This window comes from Alnus glutinosa, chromosome 6, assembly GCF_958979055.1.
Source record: "Alnus glutinosa chromosome 6, dhAlnGlut1.1, whole genome shotgun sequence".
Lineage (NCBI taxonomy): Eukaryota > Viridiplantae > Streptophyta > Magnoliopsida > Fagales > Betulaceae > Alnus > Alnus glutinosa.
In genome coordinates this window covers 8,633,580-8,657,790 of record NC_084891.1, presented here as the reverse complement: position 1 = coordinate 8,657,790, position 24,211 = coordinate 8,633,580, and the positions used below count along the sequence as shown (strand labels likewise).

The 24,211-nt window shown below is 36.3% G+C and overlaps 2 protein-coding genes across 2 annotated transcripts; one reads left to right on the top strand and one right to left on the bottom strand.

Annotated features, from left to right (window-relative positions):
* The first annotated feature begins 5,062 nt into the window (after positions 1-5,062).
* LOC133870723 (probable E3 ubiquitin-protein ligase RHG1A) lies at positions 5,063-10,121 on the top strand. Its single transcript, XM_062307925.1, has 6 exons — positions 5,063-5,224; positions 7,319-8,522; positions 8,623-8,673; positions 8,781-8,879; positions 9,111-9,275; positions 9,703-10,121. Exons 2-6 carry the CDS (start codon positions 7,347-7,349, stop codon positions 9,835-9,837), a joined length of 1,626 nt encoding a protein of 541 aa, XP_062163909.1. The 5' UTR covers positions 5,063-5,224; positions 7,319-7,346; the 3' UTR covers positions 9,838-10,121.
* A 10,560-nt stretch (positions 10,122-20,681) lies between these two features.
* LOC133871332 (uncharacterized) lies at positions 20,682-23,402 on the bottom strand. The gene has a single exon (XM_062308757.1). It carries the CDS (start codon positions 22,477-22,479, stop codon positions 21,217-21,219), a length of 1,263 nt encoding a protein of 420 aa, XP_062164741.1. The 5' UTR covers positions 22,480-23,402; the 3' UTR covers positions 20,682-21,216.
* Between the last annotated feature and the right edge of the window lie 809 nt (positions 23,403-24,211).

The window sequence follows — 24,211 nt, the reverse complement described above, 5'->3', positions numbered from 1 at the left end:
CTGGGTAGTTTATAAGACATGATGTCTCATCCTCTCTCAAGGCATCTTTTGAGAGTGTCAATACATCCATAGGCTTTTCACATTGTATCAAATCCACATGTTTCTTGCGATGATGGATATTTCTCTCTCGTTGTTGTCCACGTGTTTAGCCATTAGTTGTCACACGTGAGGGGGCGTGTTAAAATGTCCCACATCGCTAAGATTTTTTTTTCATTTGAGCACTTTATAAGACATGGTGTTCCCTACTCTCAAGGTATTTTTTGAGAGTGTCAATGGGTCCATGGAATTTTCACATAGTATCAAAGCCACAGGTTTCTTGCGATGATGGGCTTTTTCCTCCCGTTGTTGTCCATGTGTTTAGCCATTAATTACCACACGTGAGAAGACGTGTTAAAGCGCTTCACATTGCTAAGATTTCTTTCATCTGGACACTTTATAGGACATGATGTCCCCCCTCTCTCAATGCGTCTTTTGAAAGTATCAATGGGTCCATAGACTTTTCACAAATGGTAGGGATCATCTTTTTATGTATCCTCCTAAGGTTGATGTGATTTTTAAAATCACTATCAAATCAAAATCTAATAGTAATTCATTTTATATCTAATGATATTTTAAAAGTCATATCAATTTGAGATGATGGAAAGATGATAAAAAGATAATCCTTAGCGTTCCTTGAAAAGAGTATGCTGCCGTAGCAATGCCAATCTACCATGGAATTATTATTATTATTATTATTATTATTTTTTGAAACGTACTTAACTCACCTAAACTTCTATCACATTTGCAATTAATTACCTCCAAAGTTTAAAAACTCTCAATTTAATGTATCAAACTTCCAAAAATTATTGCAATATTACCTCTCCTGTTAGGTTTTGAGGTTAAATTAGACAAACAATTGGTGAAATGACCTAATTACCCCTGTAAATTTTATAAGATGACAATTATTTTTTTTTCCTTAAAAAAAATGGAGGGTAATTTGGAAATTTCCAAGGCCTTTGTTAGGATTTAACCGAAAATCCTAACGGAATGGTAGCATTGCAAAAAAAATGAGAGCTTTTAAAACTTAGGAGAAATTGTAAAAGTGGTGAAAATTTAAGAGTATTAAGTGAAGCTTAATTCCCTTATTTATTATTATTATTATTATTTTCTTTTAACAAAGTATGATATAAACCTTGATAGTAGTGTGGTATATAACATTACTCATAAATTATTTTGGTGATCTAATTAAGGTGAATAATAAGCAAATTAAAACCGTTCTTCTAAATTGTATGTTTAATTGGAACTTAAACTTTTGGCATTAGGCATCATCTTTCATGATTATAGATAAAAAGATGTTGGTTTAATTTGCATCAAAAAAACACATGCATAACCTCAATTTCTAACAAACTTAATGTCAACAATTGGAAAAGATGGAAGAAATTACTTTCTCGATCGATCTCTGCTCATCCCTTCGATCTTCACGTTGGGTGGCATAAATATAATTCAAATCATAACAAGGAAGATGTTCGATCTGATCAAAATTATAAATTATAAATTATAGTGATTTTTTTTGTTTTCTATCTTCGATCATTTTGTAATGGTTTTGGTGACTTTCATGGCAATTAATAAATATTATTTATATGTATACATAAAGTAATATTAAAGAACCCCCTACATTAAAATAAAAAATAAATAAAAAATAAGATAAATAAGAAAGATTTGCTTTCGTAGCTTTATAATATAAATATGTATATAGTAAAGCTAACGATAACGATATCTCTTTTTTCAAATGAATGCATGAGTATCCTTTTTTTGGTCGGTCAATAAGAGGAGTGATTTAATTTCTTACTAAGAAATCCCACTTTGATAGGAAAGTAATTTTTTATTTTTTTGAATTCAATTGTACAATTCTATTATTAATGTGAAAAAGTCAAGAATTAATTAATACTATCTTCAGCAGTTACAATTGAAAAGGTTATAATTGAAAAAGGAAACAAAGATTTTTTTTTTTTACCTTATTATAAATTTACATAACTTTTTCATCAATTTTGTGTAACATAAAGCCATCTCCAGCAGTTGAAGTTAAAGTAGCTACTCAAAAAGTGACAATCTCTACTTTAGCTACTGGTTATTTTAAAAACACTCTAACAATAATCTCTATCCCACTCTTTATTTTCTTTAAATAATATTTTTTAATATTTTTTTATTGTTTTTTTTTTTTTCTTTCTCTCTACCGTCCTCAGCCCCAACCGGCCAACCCCATCAAACCCACAACCAAACCACTGAAACCAACCTTGCCCACCCACGCCCAAGACCCAGAACCAAACCAGACTTGCCCACCCACACCCAAGACTCAGAACAGTCGATGGTGGCTGGTGCGGTCGATGGTGGCTAGAGCGGTCGATTGTCGGTGGTGCGGTGTAGTGAGGTAATTTTTCCTAAATTCAACATTTTCTTTGCTTCTCCATGGTGTTTCTCGGCAAACAAACAAGGGATTGAGAATGGTATCGGTGTTTCTATACTATGTGGTGGGCGATTTGACGGTGGGGAAGCCGGATTCAACATTTTCTTTACTTCTCCTTGGTGTTTCTCGACAGACAAACGAGGGATTGAGAACGGTGTTTCTGTACCATGTGGTGGGCGATCTGACGGTGGGGAAGCTGGAGATTGTGGAGTTCCTAGAGATGAAGACGGTGGAGTCAGCCAGCAACGCACGTAGACGGCGGCGACATCTGGGTCGTCAAGGACGGTCTCGTCTTCTCCGGTGGGCGAGAGAGAGGAGTGAGAGAAAGAGGAAAGAGAAAAAAAAACAATTAAAAAATAGTAAACATGTGAACAGTGAATAGCCAGTAGTGGCTATTCACTGTTGATGAAGTTAGGAAAAAAATTATAATGACCATTCTGTTGGACGAAGAAAAAGTGGTAAAAATAGTCAAATTTAACTTTTTGGTTAAAATGAAACTTCTGCTGAAGATGGCCTAAGAAGGTAAGTAAGAGAAATTGTTTTTTAATTACTTGTTATTTCATTAAAGTTCATTGAATCTAGCTAGCACACTCTAATTCTGAGTACTAGACCTATGAATTAAATTTTGATTTCAACTTCAAAAATCAATGGCTCGTTTGTTAAAAACTTAGGGGATTATTTTGGTAAACTTTTACAAAATTCTTTTTACTTCTCAAATTTTGGAAAATCTTCTCAAAGTTTGTTAACTAAATGGATTTTTAGATTTTTCCTTACCACTAACATATTTTTCAAAACAAACATAAAACTCAAAAAATAAAATATAAAAAATAAAACATAACAAAAAAAAAACTTGGCAGTGCTCTTGTCGCCGCCATTGGGTGTCGACAACTGATCTCACCACGGAGATGACATCACCATCGCGGTGGCAACACCATCACCATCGTGGTGGCAACACTATTTCTTTCTTTAATTAATTAATTAATTAATTTTTTTATTTTTTATTTTTATAATTTTTAACTAAACTCTTCTCAAATTTTTCCAAACCAATTTTACAACTTTTCTTAAATGTAGCCCCCCCCCCCCTACATTTTTCAAAATTCTTTCAAAACCCAAAACTCTTATCAAAGTTTTACCAAACAGTATTGTTTTCTGTCTTTTGTTTTCTCTTCTCAAAATAAAAGAGAAATATTTCATTTCATTCTCTTTCACATCTTTTGTTAATCTCCCTATATAAGAGATGTGCAAATTTATCATTAAATCTGTGGGACATACACGTGAGTCTCACATATTAAATGGTAGTTTTGTAAAAGAAATGTGCAAGAAAATGATACCAAACACATCTCAAATAAAAATAATAACAAACAACCTAAATATAAAACACTTCTAACAAAAAAAAAAAAAAAAAAAAAAACTAAACAAAACAAAACAAATAATGGTTATAGGTTAAAGAATGGTTAAGATCTACAGAAATTAGTTGTCACTCATTTTAAATGTTGGCCAAAAGGTCGAGAAGTACGATATTGACCAACTTTCCTCAGGGAACAAAAAAGAAAAAAGAAAAGAAAATGGTATGGACTAATAAATAAATAAATAATAAAAAAAAAAACTCTAGTCAATTTCACATATTAAAAACCATCTTTGTCTAATAAGTTCTTGGAAGAAAAAGAAAAACCAACAACAAAAATGTCTGTTTCACAGATTAAAACTCTTCTTCGTCTCATATAAGCCCCTGGCCCTGGTACGTACACACGTGCAACTTTTCCTTTTCAAATAATTTGGACTGGCTAAACACAAAATTATTATTATTTTTTTTTAAAATTAAAATAGAGTTGTGCTGCTTGTTCATGTGTTTTGAAAGGTATTTTTTAAAAAAAAAATTTAGAAAAGTATTTTAATATGATATAAAGGTGAAAATTATTCTTATATTTTTAGGAGCATTTTGTGTTTGAAATGTTTGTAATGCTTTTGTTTAGAGCAGAAAAAATAATTAACAAACAACATATAATTAAAAAAAAAAAAAAAAAACAAATCTCATCAAAATATTACTCATCATATTTATATCATCTCAAAATAGATTTTAAATTAAAATAAAAGAGAAATACTAGAAATTATATTTCTATCAAACATTCATCCAAGACAACTAACTTAGTAATTCTTTGATTAATTTTTGTTAAATACATTGTAAAATAAAAATATAGTATCCACCATAACTTAATATATATATATATATATTAAAAACCTGAAAAAAAAAAAAAGAAAAGAAATTAAAAGAAGAGGTTAGGCCTAAGGCGGCCAGAGCTGATCAGCTTGTGTTCTTGTGGGGGCACTGAGGATGTGAAGTAGTTGTGTTCCTTCCCGTCCACAAAAGGCGAAAGGGGTTGAGGATGACGTCGGAGTCGCAGCAGCCGTGGATGACTGGACCCCTTCCGGAACATTCCATATATCCAACGGCTGAGATATCACCGAACTCATTGGACGGCAGAACTGGTATTTGTTTGGTTTTTATATATATATATATATGTCAAGTTTGTTCATTTTTACGGTGCGTGTCTGTTGGGCCCCACCAACCCTAAAAAAGAAGTCCTTCATAAGATTGGACTTTGCTTTAAGCCTCGGATCTTTCACACACGTTTCTGCTCCGTTTTCGTCCGTCCTCTCTCTCTCTCTCTAAAATCTTATTATTATTAGTTTCTCGCTCTAAAGTCTAAAAGCTGTGAACTCTTTTCTTTCGGGTGGTATTCAAAGGAGAAAAACAAGAAGAAGAAGAAGAATAAGAAAAAGGTAAACAGCGAGAATTCGAAACTTTTTCCACGACCTTTTGATTCTATTAATATTCACCAACTTGTTTTGGGTTTCTGCATATGGGACGGACTTTTTTGTTTTGCTCTACTTTTTTTTTTTTTTTTTTTTATCAATATTTGTTTGGGCTATTTCTCAATGAATTTGTATTCAATTATTTTTCGGTCAGGAGAAATGGGTACTCAATTGTTTTCGCTTTTTTGGATATGGGTTCATTTTTTAATTTTTTTTTTTTTTTGGTTGAGAATGGATTTTATTGGTTTTTTGGTTCTGGTTCGCGTATGATGGCCTTGTCCCCCAATCAATTTTGTGTTTGGTTTCTCGGAAAATATTGAAAGAGATTTCTTTCTTTCTTCGACACAATTATGGTTTTAATAAATAATTTTTCCGGATGGTTGCTACGTGAAACTTGGGGTTAATTTTGAACTGGAGTCTTAAAATTCATATATTATTCTTTTTGGTGTATAAATGAATATTGGCATGGTTGGTTGTTCGAAAATATTGGGGAGCTAAAAGCTATATAATTATTTCGCTCTTCCTTTTTTAATTAAAATTGATTTTGGTGGGCTTATTCAGCTTTATGAGCCCTGATATCACGGAGATAAAAATAGGAAGCGGAAGTATTGTGTGGAGAATAATTCAATCAAAGGTTATGTCGTTAAAAAAGTTGAAAGAGACCTACTTTTTAGGGGATGGAAATATGGGCATGTGGCCATCTGGGTCCTCTCTTTCTTCCTTTATTTGTTCCTTCTAATGTTCAGAGACTGTTGATATGTTTGTTTTTCTCTTTTGTGCGCATGGTTGATCACTTGATAGCCGAGGTCTTCTTATATCCTTGTGCTTTGTTTCTTTCCTTTGTGAGATTATATATGCGCTTGTCTGATTGTTTCTGTTTAATTATGATAGATTTCAACTTGTTGGGAAGTGGGTTTCTTCTGCTACCTTGCTGTTTGCTTTATTTAATGATGTTTTTGAGGCCTTTGTTTCTCTGTTGACATCAAATTTTGTGTTGGTAATCCTTTGCTATTTAAAAGGTTTTCAAATTTATAGGCCAAAAAAGACTTAATCGTTTTATTCTTACCGAATACAGTAGATGGAGTGAGGATAATGTAGATTGAAGATAATATGCTTTTTTATCCTTTTACTATTGTATAACTTGCCCGTTACTCTGTTTGCTGCATATGATTTTAGTGCTTGTTGGTCTGATGATTTTGCTTTTAATGTTCGTAACAATCTCAATATATATATATATTTTTTTTTTCTGAGGACTTTTCAAAATGCCATGACTGCCTTAGAATTATTATTATTTTTGTTAAGAACTTTTCAAAATGGACTCCAACTTCTGCAATTAAATTTATTTTCTGCTGGAAAGAGGTTATGGATCTTCAGCTCTAAGCAGGTGTGCGAAATCAGGCCTTCTAGGCATAGAGCTTGGGCTATGGTTGCAAAAGTCACTGAAAATTGATCAGGACACTATTTCCCTGTTTTCGCATCCTGCTGATTGGTTGGATCAATAACTTAAATTAGGGTTCTTGTTGGAAGTAGCAGGTCTAACGTTGTCCATGTCTCCAGTGATCTTAAAGTTGAATAAGGTATCAAAGTTTGTATGTCGTAGTCCAAAGATTTCAAGCATAGGTATACATGTGAAACTTTTACTTTCATTTGGTTTGTGATTAACAGTGTACGTTTCATTATCAATCTTGATTTTCCTTGGCGAAAATTTATGGCTTTTGCCTTATTTAGCTGCTTTGTATCTGCTTGTTAGGATATTTTATTTTACTTGATTTGCGCCAGTTCAGGTCACCTTAACTTATAATTACGTGTCTACCCAAGAAATTTTTGGCTTACGTAAGTAATTTACCTATCTACCTGTGTTCTGCAAGCTTGGCAGGACTTTGTATAATTTCCATCAATGATTAGTTACCATAGCGGGTTGTGTACGTTTTCTATTTATTTGTTTTTCATCTGTAAAAGCATTTCTGTGTCAGTTTAAAGAAGCGCAATTTTGTTATTCCCACTAATACCAACACACTAGAGGTTTTGCTGATGTCAAACACTTCATTTATGTTCTTGTAGCGGATTTGGAGGGTACAGATACATATTCATGGATGAATATTCTGGTAAAAGAGCTGTAGATGGGATTGTTGTCCCTAGAAAGGGGTCTGGTCTTGTGCTGAGAGATAATGCGAACAATAGAGATAATAATGCTCAATTTTGCAACCGAACTGGTTGCAGTGGCAGGCTGAGCTCCACAAGAGGTGCTCAAAATGGCTGTTCGGAGAAGGCCAAATCTTCAAGGCCTTTGTTCCGCTCCTCTTCCAGTGGCAAGGAAATAATTGGAAGTTCCTCTAGGACATACTCTGCGATCAGCAAGGGAAGAAAACCTGTCACTGAACCTCAAAAGAAGCTATCTTCAAAGTTGGAATCTGATTCATCTGAAACTAGTAGTGTTCAGGATGAGCCAGAGGTTTCAGAACTCACTCCCCCACCTGGAAAGATTGAGAGAGGGTCTGAAACTGCAGAGTCTAAGAGTGTCACGTTAATGGAGACAGGAAGCTCTAGTGTAGCATCAGATACAAGATCTCGGAGGAATCTTCATCAAAGCACTGGACTGCGCAACCAAGATACTCTAGTTGCTTCCCCTATATCTATGGGATCTAAGAGCTCTGTTCAGGCCACGAGTGCTGGTGCCAGCAGAATTGGTTTAAGAAATCTCAGATGCAATTCGATATCTGATGTTGTCCCATCGGGTTGCCCCTCTTCAGATTCAAGCCTCAGTAAAAAGAAGGATATGGTAAAAAGGAGAAATTCTGAAGGAGAAAGCAGCTCCACTGCTAGAGGGAAGAAGATGAATGGGTTGCCGTTGGAAGGAAAGAACTCCAGTTCTAGCCATGGCATCTCCATCTCTGATTCAAGACGAGCTAGAAATTTGCCTGCTCAGAGGGATAATGGTGTTGCATCAGTTAGGACTAGGAGATCAGTTAATGATCACTCTAGGGGAAGGCTCTCCAATCAAGGAAATGGAAACAGTCTGTCACCAAATGAGCCCCCTATTGCAATCCCTCAAATGCTTCAGCCTATCAATGTGAATGGTCCTAGTTCATCACATCATCTCTCTGCAGAAACTCCCTTGAGTCGTGCTACATCTTATAGTCGACCAGGAAGTCGCAGTGAGAGGTTACGTGGTCTTATGCCAGCTAATCCTGCAGAAGTTGGCATGACACACTCTTTGACAAATCAGGATGGCATCCGGCGCTACAACATAGATGGGATTGCAGAGGTACTAGGGTTATATAAATTCTTTTAAGTAAATCTCCTTTAGTATGGTCTTGTAAGAAAGCCTCTTTATGTTGCACTTTTGTTTGATGATCTTTGTGCAGGTATTATTGGCACTCGAGAGGATCGAACAAGATGAAGAGCTAACATATGAGGTAGTTGTTTATGGGATTTCCACTTCACCTGGTTTTTTTCTTTTCTCCTGAGCTTGCATGTCACCTGATTGACTGTTCGTTGTTAACTCTTTTTTCTTGTCTTGCAGCAAATACTTGTTCTGGAGACCAATTTGTTTCTTAATGGCCTATATGGCCATGATCAGCATAGAGACATGAGACTGGATATTGATAACATGTCATATGAGGTTTGTTAAAATGTTGCTGTGGTGCTAAAGTTCACTTATCTTTTCTTCTATCTTGTTGGACTTATTTCTGGCTTGTAATTTTTTTTTTGGTTATACATACTTGAATTAAAAAGAACTTCTAATAGTAAAGTTATGAATTATAGTTTTATGTGTTCAAAAGTAATACCCATTTGGCTACCAATTTTATGTATAGCTGTTTTTTTGTAAAGCATTTCACTGCTACATGAACAGGATCTATTAGCTTTAGAAGAGAGGATGGGAACTGTGAGCACAGCACTAACAGAAGAAGCACTGTCAAATTGCCTGAAGAGAAGCATCTATGAGTCTGCAGCTCCAGAGGATGCAGATGTGGGCTGTAGTGAGGACAAGGATGATGTCAAATGCTGTATCTGCCAGGTTTTTTTCCCCACACCATAATTGCTACTTCATTTACTAATTTTCATTTGCTTCTAAAAACACTCTAACTGAAGTCAGGTGTGAACTACCAGGGGTCAAGAACAATAACATGGGAACTGAATGAACCTTAGAATAGAAATTATACAGCTAAATTAAAACCATTGCAGACTCTGGTACCAGCTGGGTTTGTATTCCATTTCGGTTTCAGTTACTCCTCAGATCAAGTATTTAGAGACATTATGTATTGGATTCATCGCAATTCTGGAGTAGATAGGATTCTTTACAAACAATTGCAATCCCTATATATTTTATTAGTTGATCGACTAAGAACAAGCCAATAATGTCTTAATTACGATTTTAAGAGTTGGTTTTTGGATTCCGCCAACCTATACTTCCATGGTTTTGAGTAGGATCTTCTTTTCTGCAGGAAGAGTATGTGGTTGGAGATGAAGTGGGTAGATTGCAATGCAAGCACAGGTATCATGTGGTGTGCGTACAAGATTGGCTGCGGTTGAAGAATTGGTGCCCCATATGCAAAGCATCGGCGGCATCCTCACCATAGTCTTTGCTGTCCTGTTAGTTCAATTCATTAAATCAGTTGCAGGAGACTGACTTTTTTCTTTTGTACAAAATTAAGTCATTCTCTTTCATCTTCATTGATCTTTTTTCTTTCTTTCTTTCTTTTTCTTTTTCTTTTCTCTCTCTCTCTCTCTCTCTCTCTCTCTCTCTCTCTATAATGTAGATATCATATCTCTTTCATCTCAATTGGCTACTAATAAACGCAGGCTAATGGCTTGATAGGTGAACTTCACATTGGAATTGTGAATGAAGATACTTCTCTCTCTCCCTCTCCTCTTACTGAAATGGTACTTTTTATTAGTCTTGGTGCTTGTGGAACTTAGATTTATTTTCACTCTTATTCAGAAGAAACTTATATCAGGTGGTAAAGATGGTGATACATGAGAAGCATGCCGTGTACTCACCAAAAAAAGAAGAAAAGGAAGCATGGCATGAGAAAAATTCGTTGGAGAATTTTTTTTTGTTTAGGAAAACAAAAGGAAATGAAAAAGTAAAGAGAGAACTCTCTAAGTACCATGATTGCGCCACTGCTTTAGCAGATTCAGGAACGTGTTAAAATATTAATTAAATGCTTAAATTTATTCTTTTTATATTAGCTTAAGGTTAAGTGATGATGTAAATGATTAAATTCTTTCTTTCTTTCTTTTTCGGTTCAAATTTTAAAGACAATTAGTGAATTAGTATTATATAATTTAGATCCATTCTCAGCTTAGTGGAGTATTGTTATACAAACATATAAATCTGTCCACAATTTGTTGAAAATGGGAAGCAAATAAGTTGCATTAACATTTTGTGTACTTTGTGAATCAAAAGCCTGTGAGAATTGCACTAGTGATTCTTTACTTTTCTTTAAGACCTTGTGAATCAAAAGCCTGTGAGATCACTCTTTTTTCTTTCTTTTTTTCTTTCTAAATGAGATCACTAGTGATTCTTTACTTTACTTAAAATCTACCCGTTCGATGAAAGGTGGATTCGAATTCCCTACCATTCCCTGTACAAAAAGGAGGGGCAGAAAAAATTGTGAGAGGGGCTCCTGCCCCCAAATGAGCCCCCTAGACAAGTAGGCTCTCAGCTCAAGAAGCCTCAGCTTAGAAAGGAGAGCCCACTCTCACATGCCCCTACCCAAAAATCCATTTGGGGATCCCGTTAATGAAAGGTCTATTCCCTAAATTAACTCAAACGAGTTGACTTAAATAAATGTCCAATTGAAACATGTTTGAGCTTAGAACTAGTTTAAAGTGAAGTGAGAAATTTGATTCAAGGTCTGTAGCGTCCAGTCAAGAAACACGTTTGAGCTTGGTATGCTTTTATACATTTCTCCGCCGATTATTTTGCCCACACCAGAAATGGTATGCAAAAGGTTACAAACTTATAGCAAATATTTTTTAAGGATACAATGGAGCCCAAAAATCATCTGTTGTTAAGTTGCGTTTTGCACAAACGAAACTAAACCTGAATACCCTAAGATTTTCTATTCTAACAAGAGGCATAAACTCGAAATTTAAAGTACAAAAGGTGTTAAAAGAGAAAAAGAAGATTTTTTTTTTTTTTTTAATTTTTTTTAATTTTGTTTTAACAAAACTGGGCTGCAGTAGACTATGTATATAGTGTTAAAAATTGCCATTATTTATGTCCATTCACTTACTGTCACTTAATTTCAAAATTAACTACTAATTCAACAGTAATAAACTGCTAATTTAATAGACACTTAATTTTAACAATTAGATTAAGTTATGACCAACGATTATAGTCACATGGCAAGCGAGGTAATAAATCACTGAAATCTTTTTAATTTTAAGTAAATCATAGATAAAGCATTAAGGAGGAGCTTCGCTTTTTTTGCTTTGGTTGGCACGTTCCAATAATGAAGAAAAGAATGAGATTGGTTCGGTCTTGAAAGTCTTTGGGTGAATTAATTTAGGTATCGAAATTTTAGTTATTGCCGTCCCTTGCTTGGCAATAGTGGACTTGTGGGCTTGGAAGTAGCATAAGTGGGCCCTCGGGCATTTTTTTAGGGCATAGGGATCACTATCTCACTGTGGTACTCGAAAACTTTCTATGAAGCTTTATTGTTCCCTACACTTAGACAGAAAAACCTTATGAAGCTTCACTGTTCCCTGAGATTGGCTTTCGGCCTTTCCTGTGCAGCTTAGGAAGAGGGCAAAGAAGACCTTCTAGGTGGCGAGCAGTAAGTGAGATACCACTTCGGAAGAGTTAGAATTCTAATCTTTTGTCAGGACCTACAGACTTTGGAATAGTCTCAGGTAGACAGTTTCTATCGGGCGTACGCCTTACAAAAGGTAATGGAGGCATGCAAAGGTTTCTTCGAGCCAAATGGAAACAATCATGATCTAATCGCTCCAAGCTAAGTGTCAAGTACGTCATTAAGGCGCCACTAACGCCCTACAGTCCATTGCCACGCACGCGCATGCGTCTGGTGTTTCGCACTATAATAAAGTATACACACAAGTGCATACACCCAAGCATCACTTTAAAACAAATGCATGAGGTGGATTAAGCCTTTTAAATGTCAATTTGATTCTTTTTTTTTTTTATGCGAGACTTTCTACATTCAATGCTCTTTAATACCTTTCATTTAAAACATTTCCAAACCACAAATTAAATATAAACATATTAATTTTGAAAATTCTTTTAACATAAACAATTCCAAAATTTCACTGAGTAGTGTCATCGATTGTCTCTTTTTTGTTTCGATATTATCTTCTATTTTTCTCTCTCATTCTGGTCGCTTAGGTTTTGTATTTCATAGTTGTCTTTATGTAGCTCTAACTGGTCTGCGTATAACCTTATTAGACGAGCTGTTTCTGCTGGTCAAAGTGAAATCACTCTCATTATCGCTTTGCCTTCTGTTATTGTTGTACCTTTCTTCTTCTTTCTTTTTATTTTTTTATTTATTATTTTTATTTGACCTGAAAATAATATAGTCGTTTTTACTTCCAATCCCTGAATTTAGGACTTCCCATTATTTACCGCCCCAAGAAAATATGTTCTTAGTACATTACCAAAAAAAAAAAAAAAAAAAAAAAAGAAGAAGAAGAGAAAAAAGAAGAAGAAAAAAGAAGAGAAAAGAAAGAAAGAAAGAAAGAAAAAGAAAGAAGACTACAAAAGGAAGGGCTGGGGGGACCCAAAAAACAGCTATTACAGTGCAAGAAAATAAAGCTACAAATCAAACGGGAAATGGATCCAAAAAAAATCCAGTCCCATAGTTCATTGACCAAAAGGTTACCTTTACAACAGTATGTAATGCATACCGAAGATTGGACTGATGAACAAGGAGTGCACTGAGGATGACTACGATAAGGCCATCGATAAAGATCACCTAACTCACATCCATTGACAAAGGAGCATGCTTTGTGACAGTTCCGAACAAAAGAGAAAATCGTTCTTACTTTATTGAAGAATAAGGTGGGAATGGGCTCTCGAATATTGGAAGAATTGCAGCCATAAACATAGGAGGCGGCGCGTGTGCCTCACACGCTGGTGGTTTGGCTGGTTGGCAGCGGCACAAGGTGGATCTGGGGGCGGAAAAACCAGTGAATGGGTGTGTGCATGGCAAAGGCGGACATGTGTCGGTAGACTTAGCTTTCATCTTTCTACAAAAGAAGAGAAAGGAAAAGAGAAAATAAAACCAGAACAGAAAAAAAAAAAAAAAGATTAGATTCACGATCAATTCCTTTTCAAAATCCGGCTGCAGCCACACGAGCCTTTCCTCTATGCCATAAATGACCTAAAAATAGGAAGAATCTTAGAACAAAACGAGAGGTAGCTAGCCAACTTCTACGAGAGACATAATTGACTTCATAGATCTCAGTAGCTACCCCAACTCACAGAATTTAAAGAACCCATTTGCTTCGGTGAAGGGGGGAGCGAAGGGTCTTTGGGAGAGAGCTTAGTTGGAAGGACCGTCCTCCAAGAAGAATCCAACTGTTTATTATCAAATAACCGGAAAAATCAAAAACATGCAGGATAAGATCTATCGCCAGTTCACCAAAACTCGAGGAATCTCAGAAACTGTCAACAAGTTCTCCACAATATTACCGTATGTACTCCCATTTCACCCTCTTCTACCACAATTTTTCCGTTACCCGATACAAAGAGGGAGACAACACGGGAAATAGGACACATTACTGATACAAGATTGGAACATTGTCTAATTGCAAACTATTGTCATTAATAAGAAGAAAGCAACATATGCACATAAGCACTGTCCTCCTATTACGATCCTATGTGTTTCACATCTGTTAAGTGTAATGTTAGTCGTGGTTATAAGCTCCGAAACACTCTCCTTGTAAGTTGATTTTGTATCAGTTAGTATCAGAGCCACCACCATGTCGAGTATGAAATCAAACGTATCTCGTCGAGTATGGGATCATATGAGTTGCGGCTTTGTGGCCGAGTCCCGGAAGGGCGACTTATAGGCTAGATTAAAATGTTTTAGTATTATGTATGTGCATAATGTTAAGTCATTGAATATTGATAAGTGAGAAAAAACTATCATCGGGTTAGTGTCATAAGAATGGGCTCTTGCAAGCCGATTTTTAAGCGTGAGTTCTATTTGAAGTTTGTATCACGTCCCCATCTAAACTGGAGAGTTCTAGGGTTCAACTAAAGACAGAAGGAGTTTGGAAAGTAAGCCTTACCTGGCCTCCTCAAATACATTTTGGAAAAGTTTTTTCTCAGGCACCAGGAATCATCAGCATAAGATAAATTACGACCTTTTTAAGGGCTCACCACCCCCACTAAAATCCTGGGCCTAGTCGGTTTCCTACTCATTGGCAGCATATTGCATGCAAAGGTCTAATGATGACAGAAGACAGGCCCACATGAACTGGATGCACCATATAAGACAAGCAGACATAGCAGTTCTGTCAGAGTTTCACTGGCTCACAAGCTATGCCTTAGTCGGAAGCAGATACTCAAGCCAACAGAAATCATGGTGGATACAGGGAACACAAATGCTAAATAGATATCAGGCAACGGGCAACCAGACCTGGCATTCTGTTAAGCACCCACTTTTGGCTGTTGCTGGTGCATGGATGCCAACTACGTATGGCCTATCACTGCAAAGAGAACACAAACAATTAGTGCTCAAGACTTTATCCAATCTTGCAAATTAGCTTGACCAGGAGTAATACGATTCCTCATCGCCATAAGAAAATAGCTGCTTCAGCAATGTCTGAAGACAGATGTAAGCCCTTCAACTAGCTGGAAAAAGTCCAACTTGATGTATCAACTCGTAATGAGGGAAAAACCATTGTTACCATAAGTAATTCTTTCTTGAAAATTTTTCTCCAGAAGCAAAGGGCTGAGTTATCCTAGTCACTGCATATTTGGCTCCACCTGCAACTGTTGCATAGCATATGGCCATTGCTACTGCTTGTAGGCACGTTGCCTTTTCAGGTCAATCTTGATGTTCCCACCAATTAACACGCGAGACCTAATAAACCACTTTAAAATCACACTAATCCAACAAGTATTTCAACAAATAAGCGCATTTCATTAAAAGCCATCAAAGATCCAACACTGCTGCAATCTACTCCAGATGTTTCCCCAAGTGTCTCATTTATCCGACTGAAACCAGCAAACACAATAGCTAACAAAAGTAATGTGGCTCTATGATAGTAAACACATGATAGCTCTACCGCTGGGAACTATAAAAGATTACCTGTACCAAAATTCTAGTTGTTGGCCAGCAACATCAATTACTTCGGTGAAAAATACTTTGAAACTGGAGCATCTGCAGGACTCTTTGTTTCTCGGTCTTTCTTTGTGCTGCTGAAGTGAAACCTCCTGCAACATACATAGGTTGTACAGTAAGTATTTTGAGGATGATACGATGGCCTCTGGAAGTCGCTCAAATCATTCACCCACATTCCATGTTAAGTTGATGACCACTATCTTCAAGCTGTTTCTATAGAGTACAAGTTGCCTTCAATTCTGCTCCAAGGGGGCTGGGCCACTGCTGATAATAATTCCCAGCCCACCCTTCTTCAAGGAAATTGCCAAAACAAGCCGTCAAAATGACAAAGGTTATGAATTACTATTTTTTTGTAATGGTCAAGTATCATCTACAAGCAATATTTTGTAAATGTCACAGAGAAATTGAAGAAAAGCTCACTAATTCCATTCTGTACAGAGGTTTTTGTCTCTAAGCAAAGGCTTACCAATAAAAGATGTGCTACAACAGTACTAAAAGTTTATTTCCTTCAAACGTCAAGCATTTGTGGCGCAATTAGGTGGCCCCACCTGTGCTGGCTTCCTGCTCAAAGTTCTACCATTCAATTGTACATGGCACTTAAGTGTCAGATCAAAGAAATCCAAAACAAATGTATAACTAACAGAATGCCAGTACAAAAGGCACATCTTCAATTCCTCAAGCAAATATTGTCTTAACCATAGTGGCCAAAAGAATTAATGGGACAAGGCCTCCAACCCACCCCTCCCAAGAGGATCAAGAGAATGTGATAAAATTAGTCTACACAAATTACTACATATATCTAATGAATATACCAATTACTGTTATTTAGAAATTGCTTTCCCCATTAAATGTAAATAGCCAAATGTTTCCTAACTAAATCTTCTATTTACTCCAAATTCCAATTTCAGTTTTTCCAGCTGGAGGTTAGATATTGCATGAATTTTAAACAGATCGAAATCAATCTGCCTCCCACCTTTGGAGAAGATGGAACTTTCTAAGTTTTCTACAGGAATAAAATATGATGCAGTCATTCAAATAAAATATATAGTAGTTACTGAACGAGATTGCCCATGCTGCCTCAATGTTTTGCATGATAAGTAGTTCACGTAAGCTAATGAAAATGTAAATACTCAGCAGGCTTGACCAAGCTATGAGCTTCCAAACATATCTTAGAAGTTAGAAGCAAAGGCATTGAGGAAACAACTGTTATTAGAATATAAGTACAAACAGGTTACTATTTTCCCATTATGAGTGGCAACTTCCAGTTGTCCTTCTCGAATTCTAGCTAAGTGCTTCCTGTTGTATACTTCTAGTGTACGGAGGGGCGCCTTACGCTTTCAATAAAAATTTCATTACTTATCAAAAAAAAACTTCCAGTTGTTGATGGAACGTCCTTAAGTCAACTGAAAACAGACTGACTAAAAAAAAAGTTCAATACCAGATGATTAAAAAGAAGGATGTCATTGCAACAAAGACATCTTTAAAACGCCCAACAGAGACTAATAAATGACAAATTAAGCATGAACAACTAAATAAAACTCTCAACATACTGCACTGCTTCAAATCCAAAAGAATATACCAAGACTTTTTTGTTCCTGGCCTTAAACTTAAGACTAACTTATGATGTGTACACTTAGTAGTACAGATACAACATACTAACCGAGGTAGTGATCTATGGAAACTTTTACAGCAAAAAGGATTGAAAATTGAAGATGAAACCAGGAAAGATCAAAAGGATATACATGCAGGATACCGGTTATTATCTACCCAACTTTCTAACTGTGAGTACATATCTTAATAAACTAAATCAGATAATTTTTGCATATCTTCTATGAAACGTGAAAAGATTCTATGAAAACTTCAAATGCTTTTTTTCAATCAACATCCACTACTTCTCCATTCTGTTATGAATTTCTACTCATCTTATTCATAACAGTTGCCCACTTAATCCAATTTCAATTATTTTTCAAATGAAGAATAATGACCAAAAGCAGGTGTTACTAAGGATTCAAATGTTGTCCTGGCAAGCTGGTTCTTTGATATTCCCGAATCTTAAACACCCCACATCAAGAACACTCCCAGACTCCTCGTTATGGCATCAGCATAACAAAGACAGCAAAAAAAAAGAATATTTATGCAACCACAATCTTTTGCATGATAAATGATTATAGTAAGCAAGACAAAACACGCATAGAGAATGACTACAAGGAGACCTTCGGAAATAATCCTAAGATGTTGGATCTGTAAGTAGTATAACTACTATAAAAATTACTGGTACAGTTCATGAGCACATTAATAATAAAATATTACAGTAGCATATGGAAATTCAAAAAGAAAAGAAAGAAAGAAAAATTCATATATAAACCATCAGGGACAATATAATGGGCACTAGAATGTCATTAACAGAAGAAATGAATTTCCCAATTTAAAAAATACATACACCGCATAATGCAGATCTTTGCATATGACTTTACTCCTTACCAAGCTAGACAACAGTATAATTTCAGAACCTTCTCCGAGATTTTATTATTGGCTGTAAATTACATGAGAAGCCCAAGATCTGTAATGATGGTAGGGAAGACAGCCAACAAAAATGCTGAACATACAACAAAGCAATCAGACATGGGATTTCTGTTGAATAAATTCCCGACTGTCAAGGGGCTTACAGCACCAAGAAGGCATATGCTTCAAGTTGAAACCCTCTAGCCTCATTTTGCAACGGACAGGGCATTATTTGAATGTGAGTCATCTGGGTCATCATGGCATAAGAAGAGACTGGCTGCATCAATAATGTTTAATAAAAGTCAACAAGCCCTCAAAGCAGAACATACTGCTCCAACACTGCTTAGGAAAATGACCAATGAATGCGCACCCAGAAATTTAGCCAAAATGACCAATCTTTTCCAAGTTGCTCCAGATGTTGCCCCAGAAAAAACAAGAAATCAAGCAAAAGACATCTGCAGACCTTACCCAATTTTCCATATGCAGCTATCTTTTTTTCCAGATTCAATTAGCCTGGTGCTTTTTCAGCTTGTGTTCAGACCTTGCTCCAACCAACTCAAAGCATGACCTGATCAACCACTTAAAGAACACATCCATCATATAATGAACATATGAGCAAGGTCCATGGAAACCTCTTGAAGGCCCAGCACTGCTTCTATCTACTGTACATTCCCTCAGGATCTCTACATCTTTCAATCCCACTTCTTCTTTTTTTGTTACCAAATACATAAGAAAAGTACAGTTGCTGGCCACGAGAAAACTTTATGGGCAAGACATATGGGAGCTGAGCAAAATGGAATCTGAAGAGTTGACAATTGAATTCAGGTGGTTGGCCTGCATCATTTCATCCACATCTTCAACAATAAATTCTTTGGTTTGATCTTTCCTACTTTGAAAAAGTTGCATCTGAGGATTTCTTCATTGTTGATCTTTCTATGAGTAACTGAAGCCAAACCTCCATTCTCAGGTTGTGTAAGTCCTTGAACCTGCTACACATCCTCCAAAAAAGGCACATCAAACCCTAATCTTTCATTTTAAATTAGTGTATTATTACCACTGCCTTTCATGGCTGTCAACTGCCAAGACCGCAATATGCCTTTGCATTCAGTCCAATAGTGTAAGACACCCTGAGTTTTGATTGCATATCCTATTCCTGCCTTTTGCAGGATATGGCAAAAACAAAACACACACACACACAAAAAAAATCAATGAATATTCTTCTCCCTTTTACAACCAACCAGAACTTTTTTGTAAATTGAATATACAGAAGACTGGTTAGTATAAGAAGTAAGAATTTCCATTGCTATAAAAGGGCTTAGGTATGTAACTGAAATCGAATTTGAAATGCTATAAATTTTCATTGGATGGCTCAACCAGTGCTTGCTACCTGATAAGTAATTTTTATTTTTTTTTGTATGGTTTGCTTCCATCTATTAAAACTGGCAAAGTATGTTTCTTTCTTGTAAGTAACTGGAAACGTATGTTAACTCATGAGACTTGTCGTCAAAAGAGCATAACTGATCAAGACATTTGGAAAAGAGACGTGATTGCAGAAAAGGTGTGTGTGTGAAAGTTCCCAAAATCAGTGAGTTGATCATAAGGATATTAGTATAATGGAGATATACTCAATGTTCCAAGCAATGATAAATGAAACGAAACATTAAGCATGAGCCCCTCATAAACTATACTAGAGTGCTTTGCCAGCTTCAGATCCACATAAGCATCCAAAGCAGCATTTGCTTAACCAGGCGTGTGCGCCCCCAGGGGGCGAGAGGAACAGGAACGAAGGAGATTGAATAAAAGAATAAGGCCTATTTGACTAGTACATGAGAGAAAATTCAAGAGGCAAATATTCACTTATCTGTAGGAAGACTGAATCAGAGCAAGCAATAATGTAACAATCATACTGATCTGCAGTTCAACATCACAACACATATTGATATGCATTAATGTTTAAAAGGTAAACTGGCCCGCACAAGTTAGGAACCATATAGACATAGCAATGAGCTGAGTCAACTAAAGTTGATTGCTTCTTTTTTTTTTTCTTTTTTTTTTTTTTTTTTTTTTTTTCCTTTTAAGTAAAACTGATGCTCATTGCTTTTTCCCCTTCAATATTGTTTTACCAATTTTCCCCCCATCGTATCTTATTTGGCTTATTATCTGTTGCTCCATGAGTTTCAAGTTATTTGTCATGATAAATAACTACATTAATCCAATCTGATGCTAATGAATTCAATATGTTGCATTGACCAGCCGGCTATCTTAGATCAGTAAAAATCAAACAGAGACATCAAAACTGGTTTTGGACTCCAAGCCTTTGAGAGGAATACATAACCTCTTGAATGGTAAAACAGAATGAAAAACAGAGCAGCTTCACAGAATCGACTAATTTCAGCATATACAAAAATAAATAAATAAAATTAAAAAAAAAAAAAAAAAAAAAAAAAAAAAAAAAAAGAAGAAGAAGAAGAAGAAGAAGATATGTCACCACTGCTATTTGCAACATGAAATAGTGACAATTAGAACAACTCTGTAAGGGAAGATACATTAGCAGCAGGATATTCAGGTGTCATTTAGTTAAAACTACGATGTCAAACCATCAAGGAGATAATAATGGATGTTAATGTGTTATTGATATTCAAATTCCAATTAATTCTCAGAGTCTAACATTACATACAGAGCATTACTGCAGCTCTTACACAAGTGAATTTTTTACCTTTCACCAAGCTACACAACAGTATCCCTGCAAAACTCTTAGTTTTCCTCTGCAATGGCTGTAAATTACAAGAAAGGCTTGAGATCTGTAGATATGGCAAATACAGCCAAGATCAATGCTAAAGATACAACAGAGCAACCAATCATGGGCATTCCATTTGAATGTACCACTTGCTTGGTTGCAGTTAAATAATTTCCTGACCAGTCCAGGCTCTGCAGCAGGCAAGTACAGACATTTTGATGCTCAAGCCCACAATTGATTTGCAAGGGCCAGAGCTTCAACCAACTGGAACGAATCTGGTTTAGCCTGGAAGTAAGAACAGAACTGAGTGCATCAATTATCTCCAACAACAGTCGCTCACCCCTTTGCACCAGAACATACAAAGCCATCCACGTTTTGAAAAAGCAGGTCCTTGTCAGGAGGTTTCATTCTTCAAATGCTTGCATACTAATTTTCTCCAACAGCAACGGCCAATCTTCCCCAAGCTGCTGAGGATTCAGCTCCATGGCAACTTTAAAATCAAGCAAAGATATTGAGCCCTGGGGTCTTTGCTCCTGCATAACTTCCACAGGCCCACCACTACTCTGCATATGTAAATGATTACTCGACCACATGCCGTTGATAATTTTGCCTTGAGTCGGCTGCTTGTGAACAGGGTGCTTTTTTGGCTCATGTATAGACCTTACTCCCACCAACTCAACACAAGACCTGATTAACCGCTTCAAGTACACATCCAACATATTATTCAACATATTAGCACATTCCATAGAAACGCCTCCAAGGGCCTGTGCTGCTGAAATCTGCTCCATACGCTTTCTCAGTGTCTCCGTATCAGACAATCCACCACTATCGTAATAACTAATAAAATCACCACTGCTACCCAATGGCATAACTTTGCGGGACCCACCTACACTAGCTGAGCAAAACGGAATCCCAAGGGGTGCAAGTAGAGGACTTCTAGAGAAACTCGAGCGGTTTGACTGCTCCACCTCTTCCCCATCTTCAATAACAGCTACTGCATTCTGATCCTTACTATGTATCCTTGGCTTTTCTGCAGGTCGCTGAACAGCACCCTCCCTTTCATTCTCATGTAGCTCAGCAACTGCTTGAAGATGCTGCCCTGGTCTCTGATAATCAAACGGATTCAAATCGCCATTTTCCATATTAACCTTACTATTGATATCTTCTGTTCCCATGGATTGATGTGAGACACACTCGACCTTCCCATTTGGTCCAAGTGGGCTTGGCCTATCCCTGAGCTTCCGATCACGTATCCCAGACCTACCCTTTCGTGGGGACACTGGCAGAACCCCATTCGACCAAACCGGTACATTTTGATTCTGATTCGGAAAAACAGCCCCACTTTGTTCATGCACATCTTCCCCAACAGGAGAACTGTTTGCAGCTTGTATCACAGAGTTTTGGGGACCTGGTACATAAATTGGTGGTGGGGTCTTGGCTTGGCATGCATTCTTCAAGATTGAAACTATGAACTGATTGTGCAGTGGAAGATTCTCTCTCCCAAAAGCCCGAATGCAAAAACTTTCAAACTGACTCTTGCCCAATTTGTCACTCAAAAACCTATTCAAGTGAGAAAAGTACAATTTCGCCTTATTCACCCCGAGCTTCTTCACTATCTGAGCTTTCAAGTCAACCAAATCAATCCTCGAGCTCTGCTGAGGTTGCATTTCTCGAGAAACAGATTCATACACCGTCTGCAGAATCACAAACCCCCCCAGTAACCCCAATTCAACCCAAATTACAGTTATTTCTGTTTCCAAACGACCCCAAAATTTCCCTCCCACATATCATTCAATGCGCATCCAACGAATCACAAAAACCCCCGAAAACCCCAATTCCCAACCGTATTGCCAGTATTCTTATTTCCAAACAACCCTGAATTCACCGACCCACAAACCATACAATGCAAACCCAAATCTCATCTTCTCAAACCCAAAACCCTAGAGATCAAACCCAAGACGGAGGTCACAAAATCCCACCGAATCAAGCTCAATTCATTGAAAACCATGCTCAATCAAAACCCTAAGTTCGAATCACCAAACTTTGGGCCAAACAGTACCGTGCCTTCTCACGCACTGCACGAACCACAAAATTGCACCACAGCACCAATCAAAACCCCCCTCATTCTTTTCGCGAAATTCAAAAAGCTTCAAACTTCAAGACCCGAAATTTGAAGTGGAACAAAAGAGATCAGCGAGTTGGACGAATTGAGTTTGGTGGGAACACAGCAGAGAAATCGAATTGCAGAGAAATGAAGCACAATGAAGAGCAAAAACTAGGCTTGACAGTATGGGAAAGAGGGTTAGAGATTTATTGAGCTCTGACCTTTCAAAGAACTCGACGAATTGCAGAGAAATCGAACCTGAGTGACTGCAGGGTCCGAATCTTCGAAGCTTCGGCTCTCGCTCTCGCTCGCGCTCTTCTTCTATTTTTCTTTTTCAATTTTATTCTTTTCACTTCGGTGCATTTCTTTTTCTTTTTCTTTTCTTTTTTTTCCTTTTCTGGTGGGCTTACTGATTTTATATTTGAGCTTTGCTCTCTCTCTCTCTCTCTCTCTCTCTGTAGCTCGATCGCTGCTCTCTCTTTCTTTCTTTCTTTCTTTCTCTCTCTCCGCTCTCTTCTTTCTCGGTTGCCTCTCACGAGGTCTGGCCTTGTAAATATTTTTCTTTTTTCTTTTTTTTTTCTTTTTTTCCCCTGCCAACGTATTCAAGTTTTTTGTTATTTTATTCATATTTTTATTTATTTAATTTTTTTTTTTAGTATTGCTTTCTCTAATTGAGACTAATTGTGTAGTCGACTTCTATCACAATTTGAAATTATTTGACAATGTGAATGAAGTCAAGTATTTGTTTTTTTTCATTTTCTTTAGTGATATTTTGGAAGTCCTCCTCACTTAAATTTAATCTTTTTATTTTCTTATAATCACATTTGACAATGAAGCTATAAGTTAGATTGGAAATGTTATTATGTGAACTAAGAAAATAAATGGATAAGATGTTTTGTCCAATTTTTTTTTTTTTTTTTTTTTTTTTAAAAAAAATGCATCCTATATTTAAGTAGTCAGGTAATAGTAATGGGTCCTATTGTAAAATTCAATCTTACCATGATTTATCTTGAAAAAGCCAAAAAAAGAAAAAAGAAAAAGAGAGAGATAATCTATTCTATTGTTGTAATTATATTTATCTACACAAATAGAGTTGCAAACGAACCAAATTGTTTATGAATAGTTTGGATTCAACTCAAATTCAATTAATTTATTAAATGAACCGAGTTTGAACATAAATTTTAGTTTATTTATTAAACAAGTTAAACTCGTATAAGGTCGGTTTGTATATAAGCTCATATAAATTTGTATAACTTTATTTTCATTATTTTTACAATATTATGTTTAACTTTCTA

What these genes read in the sequence shown, in the direction of transcription:
- LOC133871332 (XM_062308757.1), bottom strand. Translation starts at nt 22,479, where the DNA reads ATGCAACCTCAGCAGAGCTCGAGGATTGATTTGGTTGACTTGAAAGCT.
- LOC133870723 (XM_062307925.1), top strand. Translation starts at nt 7,347, where the DNA reads ATGGATGAATATTCTGGTAAAAGAGCTGTAGATGGGATTGTTGTCCCT. An exon ending in ACATAGATGGGATTGCAGAG is followed by an intron (nt 8,523 to 8,622) that starts GTACTAGGGTTA and finishes ATCTTTGTGCAG; the next exon opens with GTATTATTGGCACTCGAGAG. An exon ending in TCAAATGCTGTATCTGCCAG is followed by an intron (nt 9,276 to 9,702) that starts GTTTTTTTCCCC and finishes TCTTTTCTGCAG; the next exon opens with GAAGAGTATGTGGTTGGAGA.